The following is a 20,792-nucleotide window of genomic DNA, read 5'->3' as shown; positions in this document are numbered from 1 at the left end:
AACTGCTGTCTACCAAGTGTGCTTGATGAAACCGCCTCTGAGAAACTCTGCTCTGCTCGTGGGTCTATTGTATTCTTGGTCCCTGTACAGATCCTCCAGTGTGCATCTTACCTAGCCCCAGCATGGTTACTCCAGCACAGATTCTGGCTGCTCATGCCTCCTATCTTGGATCTCTGTTTTGGAATTGTGTTTTCTGGGAAATGGTTTTTGGCTGCTGCTGATACAGCATGAAGATTTGAAAGCTCTCTGCTGAACACAACTGCTTCTGAAGCACAAGAGTAGAAAGCTGACTGAGAAGCATTGTTGCCTTTGCCTGGGTGAAGTGAGGGAGATGCTGATCAATGTTTTAGAGTCATCGAGTCATAGAGATGTACAGCACAGAAACAGACCCTTCATTCCAAATCATCCATGCCGACCAGCTATCCCAACCCAATCTAGTCCCATTTGCCCACTTGGCCTATATCCCTCCAAACCCTTCCTATTCATATACCCATCCAGATGCCTTTTGAATGTTGCAATTGTACCAGCCTCCACCACATCCTCTGGTAGCTCATTCCATGCATGCACCAACCTTGCGTGAAAAAGTTGCCCCTTGGGTCCTTTGTATATCTATACCCGCTCACCCACCCTCCCATCCTGGCACTTTCCACTGCCACTGCAGGAACTGTAAAACCTGCGCCCACACCTCCTCCCTCACCTCTATGCAAGGCTCTAAAGGAGCCTTTCACATCCATCAAAGTTTAACCAGCACATCCACTAATATCATTTATTGTATCCGTTGCTCCCAATGCGGTCTCCTCTACATTGGGGAGACTGGGCGCCTCCTAGCAGAGCGCTTTAGGGAACATCTCCGGGACTCCTGCACCAATCAACCACACCGCCCCATGGCCCAACATTTTAACTCCCCCTCACACTCTGACGAGGACATGGAGGTCCTGGACCTCCTTCACCGCCGCTCCCTCACCACCAGACGCCTGGAGGAAGAACGCCTCATCTTCCACCTTAGAATACTTCAACCCCAGGGCATCAATGTGGACTTCAACAGTTTCCTCATTTCCTCTTACCCCACCTCGCCCTAGTTCCAAACTTCCAGCTCAGCACTCTCCCCATGACTTGTCCGGACTTGTCCTACCTGCCTATTTCCTTTTCCACCTACCCACTCTTAGAATATTTATTAAATACACAATACCTTCAGCAGAGCAAATATAAAACAACAAGGTATTTAATAAATATTCTAACAGTGGGGCAGGGGGACAGTGAAGAGATTTTTCACGATTTTCACCAACCTTTCCTAGAATCTAGGAGATTTTGAGAAACACTTTAACCAATGTCTCTATGACCTCTGCAGATACTTCTTTCAATTCCTTCAGATCTGGCCTGCCAGTTATATGTATACCTTATCTTTAAGAGCGCTCACCTTAAAGCATCCTGTGCGTTGCATGTATATGATGTTGCAACTCTCCCGAGCAGTTTGGTTGACGTGAGTTTGCAAGCTACAAAAACATTCAGTAATCATTTGGTAATATGTGTTTTATTGTTGTAAGTAAACTAACTCGTGGAATTAATCAATCTCTGTTATTATTCATTTAAAAATTATTATAATTAGAATAACAGGGACTTTATAAGCTTTTTGACTAATTGTTTTCTCAATACTTCCATGGTGGTGATGATTGTTTTAAGTTCATCCCACTCTTCAGAGATTTTCAATTATGTTCAGGTAATGTTCTAAGTTTTCTATAGTGAAGGCAGTTCCAAAATATTTGTTCAAAAAATTCCATGATTTTCTTGCTTTTCATTATTAACTCCTCAGACTCAATCTTTAGAAGTCGAACACTCACCTTAGTTACCCTTTTCTTATTTAAATACTTGCAGAAACTCAAATTATCTATTTTATATTTCTAGCTAGCTTTATTTCACCGTATTACGATTCCAGCTGATGTTATTAGCAGACAAGTCAGATCCCACACTGAAACTTGGCTTCAACGATCATATTTTGATTTGTTTTGGTTTTAACAAAGTGGTCTCTCACTGAAAAAGAATGATACATGCTGCAAATTTTGTTTAATAATAAAATAGAAGTTTATTAATAAAAAAAGAAGATATAATGAAGTATAAACTGAATTATCTACCTATAATACAAATTCAAAAAAATTTAAACAGCAAGTAAAAGTATAACTCCATTGTTCTCAAAACACTTATTTGGAAATTGAAACAACAAAAACACAACTTTTGACTACAGTTCAGCCTTCAACACTATTACCCCCTTGAGACTGATTACTAAACTTAGTAATCTTGGCATAAGCCCCACTCTCTGCAACTGGATCCTCAGTTTCCTGACCCACAGGCCACAATCAGTGAAGATTGGGGACAATATTTCATCCTCACCAACACTCAACACTGGAGCACACACAGGGGTGCGTATTCAGCCGCTACTGTACTCACTGTATACCCATGACTGCAGCCAAATGCCAGATTAATGCCATTTACAAGTTCGCTGATGACACCACCAATAGCAGGTTGAATCTCAAATGGGGACAAAACAGACTACAGATGGAAGGTGGAAGACCTGGAAAAATGGTGCACTGAGAACAACCTAGCTCTCAATGCCAGCAAAACCAAAGAACTCATTATTGACTTTCAGCAAGATATTACTTATGCTCCCCTTCACATCATCAGCACAGAGGTGGAACGAGTAGAGAGTGACAAGCTCCTGGAAGAGGTCATCCACAACAAGCTTTCTTGGACTCCTCATGTGGATGCTGATTACAAAGGCTCAACAACATCTCTTCTTCCTCAGGCAGCTGAAGAAATTTGACATGACAGCAAATACTCTTGCCAACTTTTATAGGTGCATCATCAAGAGCATTCTGTCTGGATGTGTCACTACCTGGTATGGCAAATACCGTTCAAGATCAAAGACAATAACAGAGAGTGGTGAACTCGGCCCAGACAATCACAAATGCCAGCCTCCCATCTATAGAATCCATCTACCAGGCTCGCTGTCAAGGAAAGGCTGCCAGCATTCTCAAAGATCCATCTCACCCTGGCAATGTTTTTCTACAACCTCTACCATCAGGGAGAAGGTACAGAAGCCCAAACACATGCACCAGCTGGTTTCGAAACAGTTTCTACTCTACTGTTGTTAGAATACTGAATGGACTCGCAAACTCTTAGCAATCGCCTATATCTGTGTTTTGATTTTTGCCACTTTTTACCCTATTTAATTATCTATGCTACTTAACCATGTGAGCTGCATGTATTGCTCACAAGACAAATCTTTTCACTGTGCCTCGATACATGTGACAATAAATTCAATTCAATTCAATCAAGTTGTTGGAGGGCTTTATGCATGGGAAATCGTGTTTCACAACTTGATTGAGATTTTTGAAGAAGTAACAAAGAGGATTGATAAGGGCAGAGCAGTAGATGTGATGTAAATGGACTTCAATTAGATGTTCGATAAGGTTCCCCTTGGTGAGCAAGGTTGGATCTCATGAAATACAGGGAGAACTCACCATTTGGATACAGAACTGGCTCAAAGGTAGAAGACAGAGAGTGGTGGTGGACGGTTGTTTTTCAGACAGGAGGACTGTGACCAGTGGAGTGCCACAAGGATCGGTACTGGGTCATCTTCTCTTTGTCATTTACATAAATGATTTGGATACAAGCATAAGAGGTATAAGTTAGTAAGTTTGTAAGTGACACCAAAATTATACGTGTAGTAGACAGCGAAGAAGGTTACCTCAGATTAACAATGGGATCTTGCTCAGGTGGGCCAATGGGCTGAGAAGTGGCAGATGGAGTTTAATTCAGATAAATGTGAAGTGCTGCATTTTGGGAAATCAAATCCTAGCAGGACTTACTTACTTATACACTTAATGGTAAGGTCCTAGGGAGTGTTGCTGAACAAAGAGACCTTGGAGTGTAAGTTCATAGCTCCTTGAAAGTGGAGTTACAAGTAGATCGGATAGTGAAGAAGGCGTTTGGTATGCATTCCTTCATTGTCAGAGTATTGAGTACAGGAGTTGGGAGGTTATGGTACGGCTGTACAGGACGTTGATTAGGCCACTGTTGGAATATTGCGTGCAATTCTGGTCTCCTTCCTATCGGAAAGATGTTGTGAAACTTGAAAGGGTTCAGAAAAGATTTACAAGGATGTTGCCAGGGTTGGAGGATTTGAGCTATAGGGAGAGGTTGAAAAGGCTGGGGCTGTTTTCCCTGGAGCGTTGGAGTCTGAGGGGTGATCTTATAGAGGTTTATAAAATCATGAGGGGCATGGATAGGGTAAATATACAAGGTCTTTTCCATGGGGTGGGGGATTCCAGAACTAGAGGGCATAGGTTTAGGATGAGAGGGGAAAGATATAAAAGAGATCTAAGGGGCAACTTTTTCACATAGAGGGTGGTACGTGTAATGGAATGAGCTGCCAGAGGAAGTGGTGGAGGCTGGTACAATTGCAACATTTAAAAGGCATCTGGACGGGTATATGAATAGGAAGGGTTTGGGGGCCACGAGCTGGCAGGTGGGACTAGAATGGGTTGGGATATCTGGTCGGCATGGACGAGTTGGACCGAAGGGTCTATTTCTGTGCTGTACATCTCTATGACTCTATCTCATTACCCATTTTCCAGCAACAGTATGAATTAACTCGGTATTCATCAACTAGTACGAGCAAAGTAGATTCACTTGTCATTGGGAGAGCTAGCGGTACTCAACATCGCTTCCACATTTGTGAACAATAAAATAGTGATCAGGTGTTAAAACAGCATTTTTTTTCTTTATTTCATGGGGTGTGACTATTATTGTTGTGGTGAGAATTTACCGCCATCCTTGGTTGCCTTGAACTAAATGGGTTACTGGGCCACATTAGGACAGTTATAGTGGGTCTAGCGTTACATTAAGTCATACCAAGTACAATTGTTAGTTTTCCTTTCCTTCAGGGACATTCTTTTTATTATAGTGGTATTTTACAGTCACTATTTTAAATGAATTTAAATTCCACCAGCCACCATGGTGGGATTTAAACTACATCTGCAGCGATTTAGATTACTAGACTGCACTGGCTGAGGTCACCATGAAGGCCCTGCCTTCTCAATCTCACTCCTCGTCTTAAAACTCCTCACCACCGGTAGTGTCTCTCTCTCTCTCTAATGATTGAATGTGGACTACTTAGGTTGGTCCTAATAACATGAGAAGGTGATCATTAATGCAAGCTTCTGTTTCCACCAGGTGTTGTAGTGCCCACCTCACATTACAAAGGCAAGACAAAAAAGCATGTGTGTTTTTAAAAAAAGGAATCAGGTGTGGTCTGTGATTCTTATGAAGTGTTTGAATATGATGGTAAAAATCCCACAACACTAGGTTACAGTCCAACAGGTTTATTTGGAAGCACTAGCTTTCAGAGCGCTACTCCTTCAAGTGGTTATGGAGTATAACATCGTAAGACACAGAATTTATAGCAGAAGATTACAGTGTCATACAGTGATATATTGAACAAACCTGGATTGTTAAGTCTTTCATCTTTTAGAATGGGTTGCAAGTTTCAGTTTATTAATATGTAAATCTCAGAACTTCTTTTAAGTCACCTTCTCGAGATAACTTAAAGTTTCATAACAAAAGGTGACATTTCAGCTCAGACAACCCATTAAAGGTGTGCAACCCAATCTTGAGTCAAACTGGTTCTATTTCCAAAGTGAAATTTACAAAATATTACATGTATTGACTGCCTGCAGATTGTGCATTTTTTGAGCAAATTAGAATTTATCTGCAAATATAATTCTGCAAATACAAATTCACTCCATAGACTTGTGTGTGAGCGTGCATGAGGGAGAGAGTGAGTGTGTGCTTGTATGAATATGAGCGCACATGCTCAAAAAGTGCACAATAGAACCAGTCTGACTCAAGATTGGGTTGCAGACTCTGGCCTCACACCTGAGCTGTCACCTTTTGTTATGAAACCTTAACTTATCTTGAGAAGGTGACTTAAAAGGCGTTCTGGGATTTACATATTAATGAACCAAAACTTGCAACTTGGGGTGGCATGGTTGTTCAGTGGCTAGCACTGCTGCCTCACAGCACCAGGGTCCCAGGTTCAATTCAGGCCTCTAGTGACTGGCTGTGTGGATTTTGCAAATACCCCTGTGTCTGTGTGGGTTTGCTTCAGTCTCCTCCCACAGTCCAAAGCAGGGTGACCTTATAGAGGTTTACAAAATTATGAGGGGCATGAATAAGATAAATAGACAAAGTCTTTTCCCTGGGGTCGGGGAGTCCAGAACGAGAGGGCATAGGTTTAGGGTGAGAGGTGAAAGATATAAAAGAGACCTAAGGGGCAACGTTTTCACGCAGAGGGTGGTACATGTATGGAATGAGCTGCCAGAGGATGTGGTGGAGGCTGGTACAATTGCAACACTTAAGAGGCTTTTGGATGGGTTTATGAATAGGAAGGGTTTGGAGGGATATGGGCTGGGCACAGGCAGATGGGACTTAGATTGGGTTGGGATATCTGGTCGGCATGGACGGGTTGGACCGAAGGGTCTGCTTCCATGCTGTACATCTCTCTGACTTTATGTACAGGTCAGGTGAATTGGCCATGTTAAAATAACCATAGTGTTAGGTGCATTAGTCAGAGGGAAATGGGCCTGGGTGGATTACTCTTCAGAGGGTTGGTGTGGACTTGTTGGGCCAAAGGACCTGTTTCTACACTGTAGGGAATCTAATCTAATCATTATAAATGATGTTACAAATCACACAACACCAGGTCATAATCCAACAGGTTTAATTGGAAGCACTAGCTTTCGGAGCGCCACGACCACCTGATGAAGGAGCAGTGCTCTGAAAGCTAGTGCTTCCAATTAAACCTGTTTGACTATAACCAGGTGTAATGTGATTGTAACTTTGTACACCCCAGTCCAACACCGGCACCTCCAAATCATTCGAAATGATGAAAGACTTAATAATCTAGGTTTGTTCATTATATCACTGTATATTCCTGATGAAGGGCTTTTGCCTGAAACGTCGATTTCGCTGCTCGTTGGATGCTGCCTGAACTGCTGTGCTCTTCCAGCACCACTGATCCAGAATCTGGTTTCCAGCATCTGCAGTCACTGTTTTTACCTACTGTATATATCTGTATGACACTGTAATCTTCTGGTATAAATTCTGTGTCTTACGTTCTTACTCCACAACCACCAGATGAAGGAGCAGCGCTCAGAAAGCTAGTGCTTCCAAATAAGCCTGTTGGACTGTCATCTGGTGTTGTGTGATTTTTAGCTGAAAATGTGTTGCTGGAAAAGCGCAGCAGGTCAGGCAGCATCCAAGGAGCAGGAAATTCGACGTTTCGGGCATAAGCCCTTCATCAGGATTCCTGATTTTTAACCTGGTCAAGCTCAGTCCAACATGAATACGATGTAACATCTCGAAGGCGCATTGTTGGCAGTGAGCGCGTGTTCACAATGTTGCAAGTTGCGCTCGTGACAGAGACTGGAGCCGGGCGCCACGCGTCAGCTGTCTGGTTGAGGGGGGCGTGGCCGGCGCGGTAACGTCATGAATCGAGACGTGTCGGAACCCGGTGACGTCTTGGTCCCCCCCACGGGAGGCAGGAACCCGGTGACGTCACGCGACGGGGTGGAGACCGGCGGCAGGAAGATGGCGGCCGGCAAATGACGGCCGAGCCCGGAGTTGGGCGTGGGAACCCGGCTGCGCCTGTCATGTCGCGGTAGGTGAGGACGACGAAGGGGTCGAGAGTAGATAAAAGATCGGGAGAGAGAGGGGGAAACGCTCGAGAGACGCGTCAGGATGGAGGACGTTAACTCCAACGTCAGCGCCGACCTGGAAGTACGGAAGCTGCAGGAGTTGGTTCGCAAACTCGAGAAACAAAACGAACAACTGAGGACCCGGTCCACCCTCCTGAGCCCCAAGCAGCCGCCTGCCCTCCCCGGGGCCTGCGGCAACGCTTGGCCGTCCGTCAGCGGCTCTAACCCCGGCCCGGCGCTCGCTCAGGATGGGGAGGCTGCGTCCCAGCTGGCGGCCCGGGGCGGAGCCGTGCCTCAGACGCAGGGCTCTGTGTCGGGGGACAGGGAGAGCCCGGTGCTGGGGGAGCGGACGGTGCTGGATGAGGTGGCGGCGCTGGATCTGGAGACAATGGCTTCGGAGGATAAGGAGGCGGAGGAGGACAGCTGGTGAGTGAGGGAGGGAGGGAGGGAGGGCGGGGACAGCGTGATAAATGGCACTCCCCCTGTGTCTGACTCTGGAAACATGTCTGAGCTGACGAATGGTGGCGGCTGCTCCCTCTCCCATAGTCTCTTCCGGTTTGCTGGCGTGATATTTAAAGTTGGTATTTTAATATAGTCAGGTTCCTGGTGCTTTTTTTTGAAAGCTGTAACTTTTTAAAATAAACCTAAGGTACTGTTTAGAGCATGTTATATGTTGTTGCCTCGGGAATTTATTTTCATCTGTCAAATCTGCATGTTAAGATGCAGTAAGTACTTTTTGTTTCGAGGTAAATGACCACCGACCCAATTTGCTTTGTCCCAAGCCACAAAAATGGTGCGGTGGCCAAATAAACACTAAGGCTTTCATATAAATATGAAAAACCCACGTGCAGGTGACGAGCGTTCTTTTAAAAAGATAAGCATGCAAGTAATATTGATACTTGTGGCTGATGTCTAAAGCAATTATAGTGTAAGCCAGTGTGCTCCTTTGCCCCAAACCTGTGAAGATGGTAGAGCCAGTTTTAATAATTGCTGATAAACTGTATGGGATGGATCCAAATATAAAAAACCTTAAGATCATCCTTGCAGTTTGGATTACAGAACCAGGCTGTATTTCATGAGCATTATTTATCATTTGAAGTCTTGTTCCTTGGTCATAGGTTCATTAAGTAATTGTGATGCATTTGGCCTCTGTAGCCCAAATCAACAGCTAATTTTCCAGCAACGTAATCAGTCCTTTTTAATACAATGTGAAGCCAGATGCCTTGGGGGTTGGCAAATGACCTAATATCTGGGTCCCTGGATTATTATCAGTGGTTTATGTTGAATACCACTTGGTGAACACACTGAGTATGACCAGAGTACAGAATGTACTGAGTGAGGTCAATATTCAAAACCAGTGTAGGTCTGAAGCTGCACTACTGATTGGTTGAGTCAATCACTGAAAGACATTGCTGCTATATTGCTTTATGGTAGGTGGTGAGGGAAGAATGTACTTGGCCTCTGTCTCTCACTATCATGGACAGATTAATCTGTATTGGTAAGAGTGATCATCACTCAGTCATTATGGAAACAAAGTCACACCTTCACGTGGAGAATACCTTTTATCATGTTGTGCGGCACTATCATTATGCTAAATGTATTAGACTTTGAAAAGATCTAGCAGTTAAAGTTTGGGCATAGGTAAAGTGAATAGCTGATGTCTTTTCTCTAGAGTGGGGGAGGGTGGTTCAAAACTGGAGGGCATAATTTTAACATGAGATTTAAAAGTGGCCTGAGGAGCAATATTTCCACAGAAGGCGGTTCGTATGTGGAAAGAACTGCCAGAGGAGGTGTTAGGTATGGCTACAGTTAAAACATTTAAAAGATGTTTAGATAGGTACAGGAAAGAGGAAAGGTTTAGAGGGATACTCCTAAACACAGTCAAATGGGACTAGTTTAGTCTGGGAAATTTAGTCTGTATGGGCATGGTGCACCGAAGGGTCAGCTTCTGTGCTCTGATGGTGTAACACATATGCTCCAAAACTTGCCTCACCTCTAGCAAGGCTGTTTTAGTACTGCTACAATACCTGCATCCACCCAGCAATGGGGACAATTTCTCACATATGTCCTGTACAGGGCAAATTCAATCCAATCACAAATTGCATTGTCAATTACTCAGTCAAGTTAGTCGTGATCATCATTTGTTTGATGAAAAATGTAACACCTTATCAACCCCCAGTTTGGGTTCCACTGGGGCCACTCAACTCTTGACCTCATCATAGTTTTGGTTCAAACATGGACAGAAGAGCTGAATTTTAAGTGGTGAGAATGACTGCCCTTGACTTGAAGGTCATGTTTTGGCCAAGTGTGGCATCAAGAAGCCTGAGCAAGACTGGAGATCTAGATAGTATCCAGGCTTGAGTTGACAACTAGCAAATAACATTCGTACCACATAAATACCAGGCAATGACGAAGTCCATCCTGAGAGTATGGAACCATCATCCTTGGACATTCAGTTGCATTACCATGAGTGGATCCCCCTCTGTCAACATCCTAAGGGTTACCGTTTTCTAGAAACAGAACTGTACTAGCCATATAAATACAGTAGCTATAAGGGCAGGTCAGAGGCAATCCGGTGATTAACTCGTGCTGACTCCCAAAATCTATCCATCATCTCAAAGACAAGTCAAGAGTTTGGAATACACTCCAATTGCTGGATGAATAGAGATCCAATAATCAAGCTTGACTGCAGACGCAGCAGTGTGTACTAACTCTACAATGCACTGCAGAAATTCATTAAGGCTTCTTCGACAGCACTTTTCAAACCTGGGACCAATACAGTCTGGAGGGATGAGGGCAACATCACCACCTGTAAGTTCCATTCCAAGCCATGCACCATCCTGACTTGGAACTATATCACCATTCCTTCATGGTTGAATCTAAATGCTGGAACTCCTATCCTCGTGGCATTGTTGGTCTACCTAGACTACATGGATTGCATCGGTTCAGGAAGGTAGCTTATCACTACTGCCACTCCAAGGGCAATTAGGGATGCCAAAAAACCTAGCCCAGCCACTTACACCCACATTCCATAAGTGAATTTAAGAAAAAATAGATTTCTGAATAAAAGGCAACATTTCAAATTACTGCCTCCTTCCTGACGACACACTGTTTTGACGGAAATATCTCTTTTTGAAGTACAAGAAATATTGCCATTAAGTAACAGTTTCACAAAAACAAACTTTCCTGGGAACACCAAATTATTTTGAGGGCTGGGTGCACTCAAGGTTTGGAGAAACAATCATTACTGAAGGTCTCGTGTATCAGTGGACACTGCGTGCACCTTCTGCAGAGACACTGGAGTGTACACATAACCATGGAAGAGTTGTAGACAGTTAGGTCAAATTACTTCTAAGCACCTGCTGTTCATTTGATTATGACCAGAGCCATGACAAGACCTTCCCATATGCTCCGAGCCCAAATGATAATTTTTCAATTTTTCATTTGTCATTTTTCTAATGTTATTACACACGTCTGGAGCAGCTGGGACTAGGGGTAGGATCACTATCACTGTACCACTAGATGGTCCCAAGTGTCTCATTAAACTGAGTGCCTATTAACAATGAACTAATGAAGCAAATGATCTCTTTTAAAGTATAAAGTCTGTCCCTATATTTAATTTAAGCAATTGATTTTTCCGGTGCATCCTTCATTTGAATACATTTCACGTATCATGAGCAGCCCTCCTGCTCTAGTTCCCCCACGCTATCCCCTTACCATTTTAAAAAATATTAATCTTGGCTGCCATCCATCCACTTAAACTGCTCAGATTTTTACACGTGAACTAAATCCTCTTTGCTCCTTGGAGAACACCTTCAGCTTGGGTAACGTAACTATGGAGAAAAAAAATCACTTGTCCCTGGAACCTTCTGGTTCATCCTTTCAAATATGCAGTGACCAAAATTAATTTGATACTCTGAAACTCTGATTAGGACAACTCTAGGGAATGTTTTTGAACAAAGAGATCTTGGAGTGCAGGTTCATAACTCCTTGAACCAAAGGATCTGTTTCCATGCTGTCCATCTCTGTGACTCTTAAGTCAATTTTTAATCCAAGCTGATACTATCTCTCCTAATCCACAAGCCTCAATTTTGTTGATGAGACTTTTAAATAATACTTTATTAAACACTTGCTTAAAATCCATATTGGATCCAATGAATTTCCTTCTTCAAGCTCCTTTTGGTCAAATGTGGATTTTAAATCAATGCTTACCTAACCTCTTGAATTCAGATTTTTTTGTAAGTGATTGGCCAAACTGTACGAGGTTAGGAGCTCTGTGGCTGTGATAGAACCCAAACTGAGCAGTTGTTGCTGAGTGTTCAATAGCACTGTTAATAAACCCTTCCATTGCTTTGCTTATTCTTGTAAAGGTGTTAACACAAAGATCTCTGGCCACCAGATGTCTTTAGAGCAGGGAGATCATTATGTTATATGAGATTCAATTCTGATTTGACTCCACTAATGTCAACCTCTTAAGCTAAATTAGCTAAACAAATAAGTGCAAATAACAATTAAACGGATCATTATCTGCTTAAAATGATCAACTAGCAAAAAAAAATGCTGTGGACGCAATGTACAAGAGTACATCATGTGTCTTATGGCACAACAGTCCCCACCTATGAGTCAGAAGGCCTCAGATCAAAACCCACGTTTCAGAAGTGTGTTGTAATATGCCTGAGTGTTTATTAAAAAATAACAATAGTGTATAGTGTTTTCCAGGGTTTTTAAAGTTGCAAGATTCTAAGGGAGTGCTGTGGCCAGATGAAAGAATCTTGCATTTTGGCAGCATTTTTAAATTTGAAAATATTTTACAGCCATTGAAGTAATTTACAAGTGTTGCTGTTGTAATGTAGAAAAATTGCCATCTTGTTTATAGCAAACTCTACCAGAAACATGATGATGGCCACACAGTCTATTTTTTTAAATGGTTTTTTTTAGGGAAAATATGTTGGCCAGGGCATAAAGAATAATTGACTGGCTCTTCAGAACTATCATGGAATTTTGTATATGTACCTGAAAAGGCAAGTAGGACGTTTGTCTTTCAGAAAGAAGATGAAACCATGTACTACTTTGAAGTGTCAATGCACAAAAGTGAAACTGTTTCTGGTTGGCCTCTGCTTTGGAAAACAACATTCATGAGTGAATGAGGAGATACCACAAACAGCAAGACAAGCTTCTGGAGAAATGGTCTGAGCTGAAGCTTTTTTGATCCGGATACTGTGGAGCAATCCTCTTGAATCGCTTACTCAGGTTCAGGATATTTTATCTGAATTAGAGGAATTTGGTTTGCTGATCCAGTTGTTGGCAACCTCAAGGACTACAATGATGCAGGTAGAAAGAGCAAACAGGCTCTTCTGAGGAAACATTCACTGCAAGAGGATAAATTAAAAAGCAGAGCCAAAAACATGGTCCCTGGATTACTACCTGATCCACAATAAAATTGGCACAGAGTTAACAAGATTAAGGAGGAAAACACATGGCTCAAAAATTGAGAGAAGTGAAACAATTCCTGGGACATGGCATCCGTACTGAGGAAGAAAGGAGTTGTTTCAATGGGACATGCTCCACCTGGATCATGCTGGGACCACAGTCTTTGCGAATTGTGTAACCTAAGGCTGTGGATAGGGTTTTAAACTAAATAGCGGAGGGTCAAGCCCAGCAGGTAAGGGATAACTGAGAAGAGGTGGCAGTCGACACAGGACTGACGGTGTCGTACTTAAATGCACGCCATATAAAAAAAACATGGTAAATGAGCTTGTAGCGCTAATTGAAATTGGCAGTAAAGATGAGTATCACAGCAACATGGTTGCAAGGGGATCAGAGCCGGGAGTTAAATATCTAAGGATGCATGTCCTATTGAAAGGACAGGCAGGTGAGAAAAGGAGGTGGATTGTGTTGTAAGTAAGAAATGAAATTAAATTGATAGCAAGCAGTGATATAGAATCAAAAGTTTGGGTAGAGTTGAGGAACTGCAAAGAAGAAAACAAAAACTTCGGAGTTGTGTATAAGCAATATATAGCAGTAGTCAAGGATGTGGAGAAGAGAATAAATCAGGAGATCGAAAAGGCATGTAGGAACGGTACTTCTATAGTAATCATGGGAAATTTCATAATGCAGGTGGTCTGGGAAAATCAGGTTGGTTGCCACCAAATCCCAAGAAAAGGAATTCATGGAATTTTTTTTAGCAGCTTGCAGTAGAGACCACAAGAGAACAGGCAATTGTGGATTTAGTAATGTGTATGAGGCAGGCTTAATTAGGGAGCTGAAGGTGAATGAACCCAAGGGGAAAGTGACCACAATAAGATAGAATTCACCCTGCACTTTGAGAGGGAGAAGATTGAATCCGATGTCTTGCAACTGAGTAAAAGTAACAACAAAAACATGAGGGAGGAGCTGGCCAGAGTTAACTGTGTAATCTGACTGGGAAGGCAGTGGAGCAGCGATGGCAGAAGTTTCTACTATGCCTTCAAAATTACTCCCAGAAAGTCATTCCAAGGAAGAAGAAACCTACTTAAGGGGAGGACGAGGCTGCAATGACTGAAGGGAAGTCAGGGATAGTATGAAAGCAAAAGTATACAATGTAGTGAAGATTAGTGGGAAGTCGAGGAATTGCGAAACCATTTTTTAAAAAACCAGGCGATTACTGCAAAAGTAATGAAGGGGAGAAGATGAAATATGAGAATGCTGAAAGAAGAAAGCAAGAGGAAGATATCTAAAAGGTAAGAGAGGCAAGAGTGGACATTGGACTGCTGGAAAATAAGTTTGACAAAGTAGTAAAGGGGGAGGAATGCAACGGGTACTTCAATTTTCCCAAGAGCAGCATACCAAACTTCAAGTGTGGACAGAGGTGAGTGTAGTGGCCATCACTAAGGAGAAGATGCTGGGGAAACTGAATCAATCTGAAGGTGGATAAATTATCCAGACTAGATGGACTACACCCCAGGGTTCTGAAGGAGATAGCTGAGGAAATTGTAGAGGCGTTGGTGATCATTCAGGAATCATTGGAATCAGAATGGATCCCAGAGGACTGGAAAATTAAAATCTAACAAACCCTATTTAAGAGGAGAGGGAGGCAGAGGACAGGAAACTATAGGCCAATTAGTCTGATCTTGGTAATTGAGAAGATTTTAGAGTCCATTACTAAGGATGAAATGGAGAGTACTTAGAAGTGCATAGTAAAATAGGGTGAAATTCACATGGCTTAATCAAAGGGAAGTTATACCCGACAAATCTATTACAATTCTTTTGAGGAAGTAACAAGCAAGTTAGACAAAGGAGAGCCAGTGGATGTGATCTTTTTGAATTTGCAGAAGGCCTTCGACAAAGGATTGCACAGGATGCTGATAAATAGATATGAGCTCACTGTTAGGGGCAAGGTACTGGCATGGAGAATTGGCTGGCAACTATCCATGTTAGTTATTAACAATCTGGCCCAAGGAACTGAGGGCATTGTTAAGTTTGCAGATGACAAAGATCAGTTGAAGGGTAGTAGTGTTGCGGAATCAGAGGAGTTGCAGGGCTTGAACAATGAAGGCAAATGTGAGATTATACAGTTTGGTAGGGAGTATAGAGATGTAGACTATTTTCTAAATGGGGAAACCAGAAGCACAAAGTGACTTGGCAGTCCTGGTTCAGGATTCTATTAATCTTAACATGCAGGTTCAGTTGGTAGTTAGGAAGTCCAATGCAATGAAGCATTCATTTCGAGAAGGCTAGAATATAAGAGCAGAGATGTACTACTGAGGCTGTATAAAGCTCTGGTCAGATCATATTTGGAATATTGCGAGCACATTATCTAAGGAAGGCTGCACTGGCATTGGAGCGGGTCTAGGAGGTTTATAAAAATCTTGGAACTGAAGGGCTTATGAGGAATAGTTGGGGAATTTAGGTGTACTTAATGGAGTTTAGAAGAGTGAGGTTGTGTTGGGGGTGGTGTGGTGATCTGATTGAAATTTACAGAATACTAAGAGACCTATGTAAAATTGACATGGAGAAAATGTTTCCATTTTGAGGAGAGACAAGAGCCTGAGGGCATGCCCTCACTGAAGGGGCATCCCTTTAGAACTGAGAAAAGGAGGAATTTCTTCTGCCAGTAAGTTTCAAAAAAATCTGTGGAACTCATTGCGGCAGCATGTTGTGGAGGCCAAATCTAGTATCAATAAGACAGATCTTGATTGGTAGGAGGATTGAGAGTTGAAGGTTGGAGAATAGGGTTGAGAAACATATCAGCCATGATCAAATGGCAGAGCAAACTCAATGGGCTGAATGCCTAATTGTGCTGCTATATCTTGTGGTCTTATGAACTAGTGGGAGAAATGTCTTTATTTAACTGAAGATGATCTCATTGAAATCTGCTGTTTGAGCTAAGTTTCCAACTTTTTCAAAATAAAGACTTTGTTGCCATTAGGAACTTGTCTGCATCTGGCTTCTTCTAGGCTTGAGATGTTAACAACATTTGGTAGCTTGTTATTTCTTGTTTCATAAAACAACTTGCTGAAGCAAAAGTTAATGCTTCATTCCCTTTCCAAAAACTAGCACAAGTGAACTCCAAAGTATTCAGCCTTCCAGCATAAGTTATCATTGACTGGATGGATGTCATATTGTCACATTGTACATCAACATTGCCGTGTACCTGAATTGAAAGGCATTTCACTGCCTCACCATCCAGCTGGTGTGTGACCATAGGAAGCATGTCAAGCAAGCTAGTGCCCACGTCCCTGGCAGCAGTCATAATACTTTCATTCTGTAGTTGCCCATTGGGCCAGTTGCTTTTCAGCCACTGCGTCAAACCAAAGTAGAGCTACTGGACAAAAAGATGGGCCATAACCCTGGTTTACAACCCATGCATATGCGCATGGCATTTATGAAATGACCGCCAGATAAATGTGTTAGGACACACTATTGGTGTACAATGATTCTACCATATTGGACGATTCTGGAGGAAGCCTGTTTAGTTTAAAACAAAAAAAAATCTGTAATTTGCGGTGGCCTACTCAGCAGTGCACGCACTCATTGTGAGCGAATAAACCTTTTAAGCCAGCTGTGAGAAACTATGTGAAGAGGAGGGGAAATGGAACAGACAACCTGCAAATGATTTTTCAGCCTGAGTTGGGATGCAGTAGCAGTAACTGGAATTCCCTGCGGTCTGGCAACTTGACTTGTGTGACTGAGTAATCCATCTTTCTCTTGACTCCAGTGAAAAAATAAATTCCCCCAAAAACTAAGTTTGAAAGTAATTTAAAAATTAAATCACTCCTCAATGCAAATGCAGGTAAACAAATTACCCTTCTGCATCAAAAATAAAGAATTGTGGATCATGGAAATCAGGAACAAAAACAGAAACAGCTGAAGAAACACAGGTCTAGCAGCATCTATGATGAGAATGCAGAGTCAATGTTTCTGGTCCAGTAATCCTCCTTTAGAACTGATTGCTAGGTAAAGATTGTATATATGCTAAAAACCAGGTTTGGGGGAGAGAAGAGTAAACAATATGTGGAGATGGAGCCCAGAGAGAGAACAGCAGTTGGGCAGACAAAGGAATGGACAGTAGTGAGCCAGGGAGCTAATGCTAATGAGAATTGTTAAAGGGTGAAAGTGGGTTGGCTGAGATTAGAGCAGCCCATGTGATGACAAAGCCTAGGGTTTACTGAGGGTAAAGGACATGGAAGAAGGTGCTTAGGCCTAAACGATTTAACTCTAGTATTAAGTCCTGAAAGTCACAGAGTCTGTAAATGAAAAATGAGACGTTCTTCCAACTTGTGCTGAGCCTTCCTTGAGCACTGCAGCAGTCCCAAGATACAGATGTTGAACTTGGTGTGTTAAAGTAGCAGTTAACCAGAGCTGGGGGTCATTTTTGCAGGCAGAATGTGGATGTTCTACAAAGTGGCCACCCAGTTGATATTTCAGCTCCCTGGTGTGGAGGGGACCATGTTGGGAGGAGCAAATGCAGTGGACTAGATTGAAATTGTGCAAGTAAATTGCCTTTTCACCTGAAAGACCTGCTGCCTTGGATAGTGAGGAGAGCGCGAATAATTGGGCAGGTGTTAGACTTTCTACGATTGCTTGGGAATGTGCCATGGGATGCAGAGTAGATTAGGTTGTCCCAAAGGTCCCTGATCAAGGTTCCCTATAGAAAGCTGATAAAGGAAAGGGGCATCTGTGTCTGATCACTGATCCCTGTCAGTGTAAGAGAAAGGTAGAGTGCAGGTAATAGACTGAGTGCAGCTGAAGGCGCTGTCGACCATGGAGGAGGGAAATCCTCTGCTGAGGAAAAAAGTGGACATTTGAGTTCCTTGCAGAAAGTGACATCAGATGTGACAGACAGACTGGGAAAATGGGGTGGAGTCTTGCAGGAATTTGGGTATGAGGGTGTATAGTTGAGGTAACTGTGCAAGTCAGTGGGTTTGTAGTAGATATCAGTAGCCAACATATCCCCAGAAATGGAAACAGATGTTGAGCAGGGGATGAGTCAGAGATGAACCAGGTGAGGGCAGGGTAGAAATTGGAAGAGGAGTTGATTTTTTTTTAGTTTTACAATTCCAACCAAGTGAAGGAAGCAGCGCTGGTGTGCCAGAGCTGGAGTTTTGGAGAGGAACAGGAAATGTTCCACATAGCCCACAAAGAGCCAGGCATAATAGGGAGCAATGTGAATACGTACAGCTACACCTTGGATCTGAAGAAAGGAAAGGAGCTAAAGATGTTCCAAGTGAGGGTGAGCTTAGCCAAGTGGAGGAACGTGGTGGTTGGGGATGGGTTCAGGCTTTTTTCCCAGGAACAAGCGGAGACCCCTAGGATTATCCTGATGGCATTGAATGTGTAAAGGGATTGCTCATCCATGGTGATGTTGCAATTGCTGGTGTCTGCGAGCTAGAAATTTTGAAATTGAGTGTGTCATTAGAATCTCTGGTATAAGTGGCAAAGCACTTGAAGGGGAGCAAAAATAGAGCGAGTAAAAGGAGATGAGCTAGCCGAAACAGTAGGTCTGCCTGGGCAATCCTGTTTCTTCTAAATTTTGGTATGAAGGTAGGAGTGCTTTTACGGGTGGAAGTCATTTGTCTTGGACACAATCACCTGATGTTCACTGGTGAGGTCATGGCCCGGGGAGGCAGGAGGCGGTATTCGTGAGAACCGGTTCTCAGCCTGAGCATTGTAGAAGTCGATAGACCAGACAATGGCACCACCCTTGCTGGCAGGCTTGATTACAAAGTTGAAGTTGGATCTGAGAGCCTGGAGTGCAGTTCGTTCAGAGAGAGATTTGAATAATTGAAGCGGGAACAGAAATTTAAATGACCAATGTCAATTAACTGTTCTTCAGTGAACAGGTGAAGTGCAGGTAAAAGGTCAGAGGAAGGGATCTAGATGGAGGGAGAGTGTTGAAGGGGTCTGTGGGATGGTGAGAGGGCCCTTAAAGAAATGGGCACAGAGGTGAAGAAGATGGAAGAAATGTTTAATGCCATGTGCCTGAAATTCATTGAGGTGTAGGCATTCCTTTTATGCCTATCTTCTGTGTGCTTTACCTGTTGTAATGCTGCAGTGCAGTTTTATTCCAGTGACTGCACTATAGCTAATGAAGATTGCATTTGGCTTTGGAAAGTGATTTTGATCAACTCTGGTGTTGAAGGCTATTTACAATCTCCATGCACCTTCAACATGGATGGCAGAAGCTTTTATTAACTGTCTGAGATTACAGTAAAAACTCAGTCAAGTGGCAAATGTGCCATCCTCCTGTGACATGGCAACAGGTTTGTATTCTGAGCCACTGCTAGCCCACTGGGTTGCTGCCATTACATGCAGAGGCAGAAAACAGGTTGCAATGGCAGAAAGCTACAAATGTATTGTAGCTGATCTTAAATTGTTTCCAGTGTAATTCTTGTCACAGTCCAGATTACCTAATGTGATCTTACAGTTGGAAACAATTTGATTGTGGCTTTACCTTTTTTGAGATTTGCAAGCACGGGCCAGTTGAGTACCATTTGACATAGTGTCCACTGCAGTGGTTGATGGTTCATCGGTCATTAGAATGTACAGTCTATATAACCAGGAACACACTCAGCACAGAAAAGAGGGGAAGGAGTGGCTCAGTGATATTATCACTGGGCTGTTATCCAGTGACCCAGGTAATGTACCTGGACTTGGTTTCAAATCCCTTCACTGTAAATGGTGGAATTTTGAATTCAGTAAAAATATGGAATTAAGAATCTAATGATTCAGTCATCTAATTATGACCATTAATCCATCATCGAATGTTGGGAAAAACAAAGTCTGGTTCACTATTCCCTTTTTGGGAAGGAAACTGCATTACTTGAAGTGGTTGACTCTGAACTGCTCTCTGGGCAATTAGAGATGTGCAATTAATGCTGGCCCAGCCAGTGACACCCTCATTCTGTGAATGAATGAAAAGAACACTTGTTGCATTACTCAGTTGGTAGTCAAAATGTCTTTTTGGCTTGACAGCATCCTGTTTGTGAACTAAATCATTTGTGGTTTTCCTATAAAGTAACATTGTGAGCCAGCAAGCTCTCTACTGGGTTGGAGTGAGTACCGCTCACAAATTTTGGGGACTTAAGCTTCTTCTGAGTTTTTGCCCTGTACAGCAGGCGATTGATTTGATTTGGGCAGCTAGTATTGTGTCTGACATTTTAACACACACACCTTCTCAGCATTAAGCATAAATGGTAAGCAAATGGTTGTGGCTATATTCACAGGTTAGCCAATATGATTGAACTTGTAGCATGATGAACTGTACGAATCAGAAACCATGTCCTGAGCAGTGAACATAGACTTTTAGTCGAGTGTAGAAAACCATTAGCAAATGTTTCAACTAATACCATGAGGAAAAGGAGCTTTCGACCATCTACAAAAGCAAAGCCAGAGATATAATGGAATATTCCCTATGCGTGGACCTTCCAATAACATTTAAACTCGACACTATCCAAGAGAAAGCAGTCTCCTTGATTGGCACTTCATCTACCATTTTAAGCATTCACTCTTCCCACCATCTGCACACAAAGCAAGGCATTCTACAGAATAAAACCAAGAATG

At 42.7% G+C, this 20,792-nt stretch overlaps 1 protein-coding gene across 2 annotated transcripts in view; it reads left to right on the top strand.

Annotated features, from left to right (window-relative positions):
• Positions 1–7,601: 7,601 nt before the first annotated feature.
• The window catches only part of slain2 (SLAIN motif family, member 2), a 64,024-nt gene continuing 50,833 nt past the window's right edge, over positions 7,602–20,792 (top strand). For both annotated transcript variants that reach the window (XM_060824388.1, XM_060824378.1), the window contains exon 1: positions 7,602–8,177. In XM_060824388.1, the coding sequence (XP_060680371.1) occupies positions 7,795–8,177 (383 nt within the window). In that variant the 5' untranslated portion in view covers positions 7,602–7,794. The remainder of the gene's footprint in view (positions 8,178–20,792) is intronic.

Source organism: Hemiscyllium ocellatum, chromosome 1 (assembly GCF_020745735.1).
Source record: "Hemiscyllium ocellatum isolate sHemOce1 chromosome 1, sHemOce1.pat.X.cur, whole genome shotgun sequence".
Classification (NCBI taxonomy): Eukaryota; Metazoa; Chordata; class Chondrichthyes; order Orectolobiformes; family Hemiscylliidae; genus Hemiscyllium; species Hemiscyllium ocellatum.
This window is presented reverse-complemented; position numbering and strand designations above follow the sequence as displayed.